General features: G+C 42.8%; 1 protein-coding gene across 1 annotated transcript; it reads left to right on the top strand.

Annotated features, from left to right (window-relative positions):
• The first annotated feature begins 223 nt into the window (after positions 1 to 223).
• LOC136652275 (sulfotransferase 1 family member D1-like) lies at positions 224 to 8,473 on the top strand. The gene is made up of 7 exons (XM_066629203.1): positions 224 to 380; positions 3,348 to 3,473; positions 4,157 to 4,254; positions 4,616 to 4,742; positions 7,138 to 7,232; positions 7,415 to 7,595; positions 8,349 to 8,473. Exons 1-7 carry the CDS (start codon positions 233 to 235, stop codon positions 8,471 to 8,473), a joined length of 900 nt encoding a protein of 299 aa, XP_066485300.1. The 5' UTR covers positions 224 to 232.
• The last annotated feature ends 3,164 nt before the right edge of the window (positions 8,474 to 11,637 follow it).

Raw genomic sequence — 11,637 nt, 5'->3', positions numbered from 1 at the left:
CAGAAAGAGAAAGGGGAGTCTTGGGCAGCAGGATTGATTCAGCTGCCCCTGGCTTATAGAAGCTGGCCACTTCTGTGAAGCCTGTGGGGAAGGAAGCTAGCCCCCTGCTGGTCCATAGAACTTGTGCATAAGAACACATTTGGAAACTTCCTGTAGTACATGAATGTAGAGATCTGATAGATATTGTAAGAGAGAACTTTCTATACTTTTTTCTCTTCTTGCTTTCTGCAGGATGGAGGTGAAAGAAAGCATCCTCAGACGGCAACTGGTGGATGTCCACGGTGTACCCCTGTTCCAGAGCATTGCTGAGAAGTGGGCCCAGGTGGAGTCCTTCCAGGCCAGGCCAGATGATCTTCTTATTGCTACTTACCCAAAATCAGGTACTGGTGGCCAAGGGCCTTTCTAGCTAGTGCAAGAAATGCACAGTTTTGGTTTATTTGTTTCAGGGGATCTGGATATCTTCTGGTTTTGAGAATTGCATTTTTATAGTGTTATATTATGGGAAACATCTGTTTGTGGGCAATAGTGAACTTATGGCTCATCCTGTCTGGGCCTTGCTTTACTGGAACACATATTTCAGCAGCACAGGGCCCTTATCATTGCATGCTTCCAGGTCACTACTGAGAATGGGCAGAGGTGCTGCTCATGCATCTTGGTTAATTCGTGGCAGAGGCAAGTTATGGGTGATGAGGGGAAGTGGTGGGGGAATTTGGGGGAGGGCAGGGGGTGGAAGAGAGGGAGGGAAGGGGTGGATCTTGGTAGCACCAGGTTGTGCCATGAGTCTATACCCTCATTTTGAACCTGCCCTGCCCTTTTTCTCTCCCTGGACTTACAACAGCTGTATAGGGAGAGCAAAGGGACAGGGCAGATTCAAAATGGGGGGATAGACTATATAGCTTAGGGGTGTCAAACTCGTTTCATACCGAGGGCCGAATAGCATTCATGATGCCTGCTGAGGGCCAGAAGTGATGTCGTTAGGCAGGAAGTGATGTCATTAAACAACTCATAACCAAAAATAAGCACTTTTTCTCACTCAGGAATTCATTAACTACAAATGACAGAAGAGAAAACACGCAAATCTTTATCATATTCAAGATATGGGAGAGCCCAATTTTCTCGGGGGCTGCTGTTTTAGCAGTAATACCTCAGCACTGCTCAGCAGCTGAGAGCCTGAAGGCTGGATAAAAAGCTTCCGCGGGCCGCATCCGGCCCCCGGGCCTTATATTTGACACCCCTGATATAACTGGTGTAGATCTAAAAAGACCCATAAGTTAGCAAGAGCCCACGAAGAGGTAAGTAGAAGACATTTTTACATCTCTGGCAGACCTCCTGATCTCCCCACTCCCCACTGGATACATTGTATGCTCCATCAGCGTGGCCACATCATCATTAATGGTGGGAGATAGGGTTGGGCTGTTACAGACATTCCTTATTTAAAACGTATAGTTATTTTGTAATGGCTGCTTAGGGGCAATGTGGCTGCTTTAAGTCAGTTTAATGTTCCATTCTGCATATAGTTGTTTGTAGATTATATCCCGGCAAGAGCCAGGAGAGATCCTGTTTTTAGTGTTGCCAACTCTGACTGAAGCTGTTCCTGGGGATTTATACACCAAATATGATGTAATGTCATTTAGGGCCCAATCTTATTCTTTCCCCTGTCATAGCATTGAGGCACACCAAAACAGACTATGCTGCATACTGTAGTGGTGATGGTGGTAGTGGGGAATTGGGACACTTGGGAAGGGAAAGGGAAAATATTTTCCCTTACCCCTCTGTAAGCCCCTTGACCACCAATGGACTTCTCAGACCTGAACCAGCTCTTTAGATGAAGTCAGAGGAGGCAAAGGGAGCATGTTGGCTTGCTCTGGAGGGGATAGCAGCTGGCGCAGGTCACCCTTGCCAAGTGCCACCCTTTCTGCCTCTGACCCCAGAGGTGGAACTCTAACTCCACGCTTCTCACCCCCCACCCAGTTATGCCCAGCCCATCAATTTACCAAAGTCAGCAGACTCTCTCCCCACCACTATGCGCAGGGTCCTCCATGACGTTTGCAGCAGTGGTCCATAATTGCTTGGCTATATGCACTTCCGCATTGGCATTTGCAACACAAAAAAGTTTGTTCCACTAGTTCCGGTGGCAGCAAGACTGCTTAGAATTGGGCTGTTAGCCAAGTTAAAATATCCAGGATTGATTTCAGGGGTAACTTGGAGATTGATGCTGATTCCTGGAGATACCAGGCCAATCCTATATCCAGAACGGTATCATTCCTCCCTGCTCATAAAAGTGGTGTTGATTTTTTTTTACATGATAGGTGTGCAGAGCAACAGGGCCTAGGAGAGGGGGCTAAAGGGGGTAATTTTTAACCGGGCCCAGGGTCAGAAAGGGGGCCCAGGAGCCAAAGGAGGGGGCCCAGAAAGTTCCTCGGATCTGACATTTTCCTGTCTCCCCTGAACTCACTGTCTGCGCATGTTGCTGGGGCACAACCACGTGCATGCACTGTTAACTGCTGCTGCAAGCCATACACACTGGGCTAAGAATGCATCCATGACTCTCCTGAACACAGTGTCAAATCTGGGTGTCAAAACTGGCTTGCTACAGTAGTTCTTTGGCTTGTGGATCCCATAACCATGATAAACTGCACCACCTTAATTGACTGCGCTAATCCAAGCAGCCCAGGGCTACCCGGGAAAGGGGCTAGGATCTGGTGTAAATGTCGGGTCCTAGCTCTACCTCCTGCTCCCCGCCTGCCCCCAGGAACACCTGCCGCCCGCCCACTCCGCCCCAGAATGCCTCCCTCCCACCTTCTCCCCGCCCTTCCCATGCCCCCTCCTGATCCCCGTACCAGCAGAGCTCAGCTGGCTCAGACTTACCCTCCCCTTGACCAGTGTTGGCCAAAGTGCAGTTGCATCACTGCACAAATGCTTTATGGCACTTTCGTGACAATGTTGAGCCGGTGCAAGTTACTTGCACCAGCCCAACTGCACCTTAGGACTGCGCCCTTTTTTAACTAGGTGAACGTATTGCATCTTGCACCTATGATGCTGTCATCAGAATGCTAATTTGATTTCCGTGTACAGTATGGTTAAGTGAGAGAACTGACATTTGGTTGTGCCTGTGACATTCTGAGATGGCTGTGCCATTTTGTGGACTCAAAACCAAATTTGCTCATTAAGAGGTTCTCTTTTTCTCTTTAAAAACAGCAAACACCTGGAATATGTTTGATCCAGCTCAGGGCTGTAATGACTGGTGAACAGAATCAGCAACATACACTGATTTTAGACAGTTTTATGTGTTAAACTGAATTGCTCTGGTGCTATTTGATCTAACTGCATTCATCTTATATCTTCAGGCACTACCTGGATAAGTGAAATTGTGGACATGATTTATAATGATGGGAATGTGGAGCAATGTAAACGAGATTCTATTACTAATCGTGTTCCTTTCATGGAGATGTTAATCCCAGGAATATTTAATGGTAAAGCCTTCGCCATGTATTCAAAGAAGAGGATAACACTTTTTTTCCTTTATAGACCACACTTTCATTTATAGACACCAATATTTCCTACACTTTTGGTATCCTCCTCAGGCATTTGCTTCAGCATGGGAAAGGTGGGATATAAATTTTTCCAATAAAAAAATCTGGGACAAATAATAAATCTGGGACAAATTCATTTTATCACAGAGCAGTGGGCAGCCACCTGGTTTGCTCCCCTAGTTCATATTACTTTCTTATGTCCTGCCCTCCCACTCAGACTCTTGGGACTGAGAGATGTTACCATTTCCAGACAATGGTGATGCTTTGGAGATTTCCTTGTGCTGATAGCTGTAGCTGAAGCAGAACCATCAAGTTCCACTGTGGATTAAACTTTGATGACCTTCATAATTCCAGATACTTGGTTCTGGTGCCAAAATTATTAAAATCTGATGGATTCTAGAAGTTTCTATGGCTCCAGATGGCCTCTGAGCATGATTGATGAAAACAGTTCATGATGCTAGACATTCTGTAAATGAAAAATAATCCACTATATTCTAGTGTATCACCCAAATCCCTCAATTCACTGTATGCTAATTCAGTGGCATCTCCAGAAGAGGCAGAAAAAAAATTTCTTCAACTGTCTCTATTTTTTCTTTAAATTCATCCCTAATTGATTTTTCCAGGTGTAGAGAAACTAAACATGATGCCTTCTCCTCGATGCATTAAGACTCACCTCCCAGTGCAACTTCTCCCCAAGTCCGTTGGGAAAAGCAGTTGCAAGGTAAACAACTCTTCCTTTCCTTAGGATGCGTCATAGAAGCTAGCGGTTGTTTTTTTGCACAAGTTGAATGATGAAGAAGGATGTATATCTTTCTAGTACAGGGGTGTCCAAACATTTTGGCAGGAGGACCCATCATCTCTCTGATAATGTATATCAGAATCAAAATTAATTATTTTTTCCTGGCCCCCGATGACAATGGGGGCCATCTGATATTATGGGCATTATGATGATGATATCCTTTTACATTTCAAACTTTTAAGGAAAGGAGCCATTTTTGAAATGGACACTTGGCAGAATTTTTTTAATGCTCATTAGCCTGCAGCATAGATGAATCCACAACATTCCACTTTCTTTCATACAGATAATCTATGTGGCCAGAAATGCCAAGGATGTGGCTGTCTCTTACTACCATTTCTACCAAATGGCAAAGCTGCACCCAGAACCTGGCACCTGGGATGAGTTCCTGGAGAAATTTGTGGAAGGAAAAGGTAGAACTTGGGAAGAACATCTCATATTTTAATCAATGCTCACTCAGCGTTCTTAATTCTCCAGATCCAAGCAAAACAAAGGCTTCCCCCCTAGTATCCTGGAATTTACAGTCTGTGAGCTGCTGAGAAAGTCAAACTAAACGTGATAACAGTATATCTCTGTTTTTAATGGGTGGAGGTGGGGTGGCAACAGGGGTAGGGGTAGGTGTATTGCGTGTAGGTGTTGGTGAGTGGCGCAGAATCAGTGGCACCAGTAAGCATCATATCCTAGACCTCTTCTTAAGCTTGACCCACTGATTTGGATCTGCAGAGACTTGTGCCAGCCAGCAATGTAGCCGTTGGTCCGTTCCAGTTGGTGGGGCTTACCCTGAGGAGACCTCCAGCAGCCAAAATCCCCCCATGGGGTACAGTGGAGCCTGTGCTGGCACTGCAGAATCAGCATGGAAGAATTTACCATAGATAGATGTCTGTAGGGTGAAAAATTTCTGCCAATAAATCAAGCTTAGATCATCATCTCGCCTGATCTGCAAGGTTGCTCAGGGGTCAGGGCTTTTCAAGAAAGTTACTGCACCTGAAAAGCAATGCAGAGATAATTAGAGGGCTGTTAATCTCCATGGCAACCTCCTTGGCAAGCTGAAGCCAAAGTTAAGGTTTTATTCTCCTGAGAAAAGGGTTCAAAGTCCCTTTTAAATCAAGCAAGCCTCGTTCTCTGCAGACCCTGCTGCAGCCTCATTCTATTTTGCAAATACTTTGTAGAGGTCTGTTTCTTTAAGCACCAGGATATAATCCTTGTTTCCATCTGAAACAAAGTCCCAGCCTACAATTAAGTGCACCATTACTTAAGAATAACACCCATGGAAAGCAATGGGTCTACTTCTGAGTAAATAGGGTTGCAACTATGTGCACTTGCTCATAGTCATTCCTTGTTGCTTGTCTCTCCACTGTGAATTGAATTGCACTCATAGTTATGTGTTACAAGCTGTATGTTTTATGTAGAGTCTCTGGCATAACACACCAGGCACCTTGAAGGTGGATATGATTCATGGTTCTCCTGCAGTGGTTCTCAACCTTTTTTCACTTGCATACTCTTTGGCAGCCTATTTCCATAAACTGTACCCTTCATATTGGCTAAATGTTTATAATTAATATGAATAATATAAGCCCACATCTCCTCCATATGAAAACCCATATTTCATCACAGTATTTTCTCTTTTTGTCTGTTTGAAGAACATAAGACTATGCCTTTTCACTGTTTTGCACCAGATGTGCCCTGAGAAATTCTGGGTGATTGATCACTTTCCATATTATGTTTCAGCTTTTTTATTGTGCTGGTTTTCAATCACTTATTCATATCTGGATGACCAAAAACTAGCTATTAGTGGGGCTTTCACAGCCAATTAGCTACCTCCCTTCCTGGCCCTGCAAGGCATTCTGGAGCACTACCTGCCCTTTTCTGCCATTATTCAATCCTTTTTCAAGTGCCCCTAAAGGTCCTTTTGAGTGCCTCTGCGAGTACATGTACCCCAGGTCGGGAACCACTGTTCTCCTGGAATGTTGTTTACAGTGCACTTATTCTGATAGTGTTTACAAAAAGGTTGTAAAGATCAGTATTTAAAAAGTTAAAGAATAAAAAAGTATCTTATGATCTTCTACTATATTTTTAATAAATTAGAGCAGGGGTGTCAAACTCGTTTCATACAGAGGACCGAAGTTAGCATTCAGGGCTCCAGCTGAGGGCCGGAACTGATGTCATTAAGCATAAAGTGACATCATTAAGCAGCTAATGGCCAGAAATCAGACCTCATCTAGAAACTCATTAACTGCAAATGACAGAGAAAATATGCAAATCTTGATCATATTTCAAGATTTGGGAAAGCCCAATTTTCAAGTGGGCTGCCATTTCAGCTGTAACATCTCAGCAGCTGAGAGCCTGAGGGCCGGATAAAAAGCTTCCGGGGGCCACATCTGGCCCCTGGGCCTTACCTTTGACACCCCTGAATTAGAGACTATTCAGTTCTTAAGTAACAATTACTGGTAGGTTATTTTTCAGGATCTGGCCTCTGGTAAAATAAGACAAAACTATAGTCAGACACCCCTCTAAATTTAGCCTCCGACTTATCTGAGGGTCATAGATCATTCCACGATTTTGGCTCAAAAGCTGCCCTTATCTGTGCGATTGACTTATGGGTGAATATCTGCTGTAGTTGTAATTGGGCTGCCTGCCTGAGTGTGCTTTCTCAGAAGTCATCAGTAAAACTGACTTCCAAGTAAGTATACATAAGAGTGCAACTTTGTTTGATAGGACCATTTATGTTTTTATGTTTTCTAGTTATACATATTTGTAAGTGGTGTTGAAAAAATTTTTTTTTCTTACTCTATTTTTCCCCCTGCATAGTGGTGTTTGGATCCTGGTATGACCATGTAAATGGCTGGTGGGAGAAGAGAAAGAGCCTCCCTCTACTCTATCTCTTCTATGAAGACATGAAAGAGGTGTGGAAAAGGAATTTTTTCTGCCTTTGCACACTGGGGGCATGCAGGAAGTTCCCTTGGCTGAGAAATGACTAGTCATTCTAGCCCTGATTCCTGGGGCAGAGAAGGTATATAAAGAAATAATTTTCTGCACACTACGCGAAAGGATGCCAGTTCAGATGAGATTGTCTTTCCCTCTGTAGGACCCCAGACGTGAATTGCAGAGAGTGCTTCGGTTTCTGGAAAAGGAGGTGACAGAGGAGATAGTTCAAAGGATCCTTCACCACACATCATTCCAGGAGATGCAGAAGAATCCCACTTCCAACTATAAGCATGCCCCAGCTGCTCTAATGGACCACAGTGTGTCGCCTTTCATGAGGAAAGGTCAGACTCCATCATGCACCGCATAGCCTTACTACACCCTGCCTTTCAAAAATCATTAGCTGGGACCAATAGCTGGGGTTTCAATGCAAAGCAATGCGAATTCCCAATTTCAAAATTTCAAGTCAATTCTCAAGTCTTCAGAAGACATAAGCTTTTTTCCTATAGTAATTTTATTAGCTAGTTATCAATTACATTTTGAGCCCGTCCTTCCCCGTAGGAATTTCAGAAGGTTATGTTGTTTCTCCACATTTTATTCATGCATGAAGGTTAGTGACACATTGTGGCCCGAAGTTACCTAGTGAGCTTCATGGCGGACATGTGATTTTAAGACTGCTTTTCCCTCATCAAAGTCCAACATTCTTTTGATGCTGTACCACACTGCCTTTTAAAATTTAGCTAAAATTAACTATTGCAACAGACGAAAAGCAAATTGTTTGAAATTCTGGGAAGTGCAATTGTCCAAACACTTCAATATAATGTGATGCCTTCTGCAGGTTAACTGGGCAAATATTTTTCACATTTTTATTTCCCCTCTTCCTCCAAAGAGCGTGTAAGGTGGTGTAAGGAAATGGTTCCCTTTGTCCTCACAACAAAACTGTGAGGCTCCACACTTTGATTTCAATGTGGTTGAGAATGTGTAACTCTGTGCTAGAATGATTATAGCATTGATTATACAATCAATCAATATAATCTGTAGAACAAACCAAAAGTATTAAAAGGTCAGTTGGTGATTGCTGGTTCTCTTCTCTGTAGGGATTTCAGGTGACTGGAAGAATCACTTCACAGTGGCTCAGAATGAGAAATTTGATGAGGATTATGCTGAGAAAATGAAGGGTTCCACTCTTACGTTCCGAATGGAAATCCCTGAAGCAACATAGGGGAAAACATCTCTCTCTCTCTGTCTCTGTCTCTGTCTCTGTCTGCACACACCTATTGCTTCTTTACTCTCAATTATCCCCTTTCAAAGCAACTTTTCCAAGCTAAAAGACAGCTGTCTGACTCCCACTACATCTGTTTTTGTGTAACACGTACAGTAGTTTGATTTTGAAGATAATTTGTCTTGTCACTTTCTCCTTCTGACCATATGTGGATATTGCTTGAGACTGGGTGGAGAAACAAGAAATGCTGGCAAAGCAAGCATTGACCATTGTTAGATCTGAGCAGATCTCTCTACATTTCTTCAGCTTTATAGTTGTGACAGAATTGTTTGTGTCTCTTCACTAGAGATTTTTTTTTTTGTTAAAAACACAAAACACCACTATTTTGTGTTTAAAACATCCAAATAAAAACTCAAAACACCACATTTTGGTGTTTCAGATATTTTCCAGAAATTAGAAAATTAGAAATAATACTGTAGCTGCATCTACTGACACTATGTCACCTGTATCACCTAACTAGTACACTTTTTAAGTGTTTAAATTTAAAAATGAGAACTTGGAATAAAAACACATAACACTGCTTCCTGCCTTTCAAATCATGAAATCTGCAAAAAAAACCAACCCATTTTCAAACACCACTACTCTTCTCCAGTGTTGTTTTGCCAAATCCCAAGCCACTGGGCCTTGTAAACCAGTCCAATCAATCAGAGTTGCCAATAAGCCAAGTTACAATCCAAAGTCAGGTTCCAGGTAGGTCAGTCCAATCCATCAGGGTATCCAAATCAAAGTCCAAAGCCAAAGTCCAGTAACAATCCAGTCTGATTCCCAATTCCATAAACCACATCAGTCAGTCTCCTCTCCTACCTCCAACCTACACTCCTTCAAAACCCACCAAAACCTTTCTGCCTCAGGTGCTCCCTATATACCTGAGGGATCTCCTTATGCTCTAGTGGCTGCAGCTGTGCAGCACACCTCCAGCTACCACCTGGGCTTTAATCCTGCATCTACTCAGAGCAAGGGGCGCTGTGGACACCACACCCTATCTCCTCGGTAATATCTTCCGCAGTTCCAATACAAGTGTGTAGTGGCACATTTTGATGTACAGGCCCTTGACATGATGCTCAGCATAACCACACAGCCCAGAACTACGGCCCACTAAGCCTGTACAACAAAACAGATTGACTTAAAAAAATTTTATTGGAGCGTTTTCTTCTTCTACTGCTTACTTTTGCATTGAAACTTTTATACTTTATTAAAGAACTAACTCATGCTATTCTGAAGTTTTGGATTGTTTGAAGTAGTTTAAATTGAATGCATAAAATTGGAAAATGGAATTAAAAAACCTCAAATAAATATAAAACTGTATATTAAAGTGCTAACCTGTATAGGCAGGGTGACCAGATACAATGCAGGACACAATGCCTGTACCTTTAACCACTGTATGGAAGAAGGAATTTTGGCAGGTGTCGCTCAACATGGAAGGGTTTTTAAAGCTGCACCTGCCAAATTTCCTTCTTCCATACAGTGGTTAAAGGTACAGGCATTGTGTCCTCTATTGTGGTCACCCTATGTATATTTTTATATTGTCTGTGTTCAGTAGGACTTACTCCCAAATTAGTTTCAATAGTGTTGTAGCTTTAATATAAGCAACATACTATCTCTTAGGGAGCTTTCAGTAAAGACAGTGGCCTAGCCCTAGGCATTAATATGCCCCTTGGCCAGGGGTATCAAACATAAGGCCTTCGAGCCAGATGTAGCCCTCTTTATCTGGCACCTGTGATAACTGGGCTTTCAGCGGCACTGCTTCTGCTCAGGCTCTGGGAGGGAGAGATGGAAGGAGGCCTCAGAAGACAAGGAGTGCTTCAGAGTAAGAGAGGTGAGAGAGAGAGACATTGCCAAGGTGCTGGGAGAGCCCAATTATCATTCCCTTCATGATGATTGGCTCTCTCATATCTTGAAAATATGATCAAGATTTGCACATTTTCTCTTCTGTCATTTGCATCTAATTAGTTTCTATGTGAGAACAAAGTGCTTGTTTCTGGCCATCATCTGCTTAATAATATCACTTCCTGCCTCATGATATCACTTCCATCCCTCAGTGGGTGGCATGAATATTATTCAGGCCACTATTTGATATGAGTTGGACACCCCTGCCCTAGGCGAATGTCTCAGTTTGTCTTCTTCTGAGCCTGATTCTTTCTTTCAGCTAACTTTGAAACAAGGTCCAAGACGTGAACACTTCTACTGATGATATGATTGTTCCTGCTATAGGAGGAGTCTGGGATCTCTGCTCTCCGGCTTCGCCCCGCCCAGCTCTCCCTCAGCTACATCACTGCTCTTTACTTCTGAAGCTGTCACTGGCATTTCAGGTCCTTTGCTCTTTGGGCTGCCTATATTAGCAGAAGCCGTTTCTGCTTTTGCTATGAATAGTCATTGAAATAGAAAGCATTGACAGTTAAGAAATATTATCCAGAATTCTGTTTTCTGCAACTTGGGCTAGATAACATCAGATTCCTATGATGCAGGGTCAGTGCCAGGGGTCACTGAACTCTAGGCATAATCCAGTTCTGGTCCCCCTTACCATAATGGAAACATTTTTCCTCAATGAAAACACAAAATGCAGGGCACAATATGCCTCAATTGTAACATTACCCAATGTACATATAGCCATTTTTTAACCCTTGCTAATTGGGTAAGAGGCTCTTTTTCAGGTGGGTGCTCCTCTTTTACTTAGCAGGGAGAGAGTAACTGGCCCTCCTCACCCCAGCAGTGTCTTTCCTAGTGGCTGTCTGCTGGTGTTGCATCTTTTTTAGATTGTGAGCCCTTTTGGGACAGGGAACCATTAGTTGTTTGTTTAATTTTCTCTGTAAACTGCTTTGTGAACTTTTGTTGAAAAGTGGTATATAAATACTGTTAATAAAAATTAATAATAATTTTTTAGTGTAAGATAATGTAAGAAAAGTGTCCTGATCTAATTTGGTATTTATAACACTTTTCCTGCATCCCTTGTTTGCACCCAAGATTGCTCAGCATAATCCAATAGCCCCCAAAGGTTGAAAAAAAAAGTTTTATGTAATTTCTATGTTTCCAACAGCTGTTATTACACACTGTGTTCATTTTATATTGTTTTCTTGGAGTGATGTACAACCTACTCATAATTTACA

The sequence above is a fragment of the Tiliqua scincoides genome, chromosome 5 (assembly GCF_035046505.1).
Source record: "Tiliqua scincoides isolate rTilSci1 chromosome 5, rTilSci1.hap2, whole genome shotgun sequence".
Taxonomy (NCBI): Eukaryota; Metazoa; Chordata; class Lepidosauria; order Squamata; family Scincidae; genus Tiliqua; species Tiliqua scincoides.
Note: the sequence above shows the minus strand (reverse complement) of the source record. Positions and strands in the feature narration are given on the sequence as shown.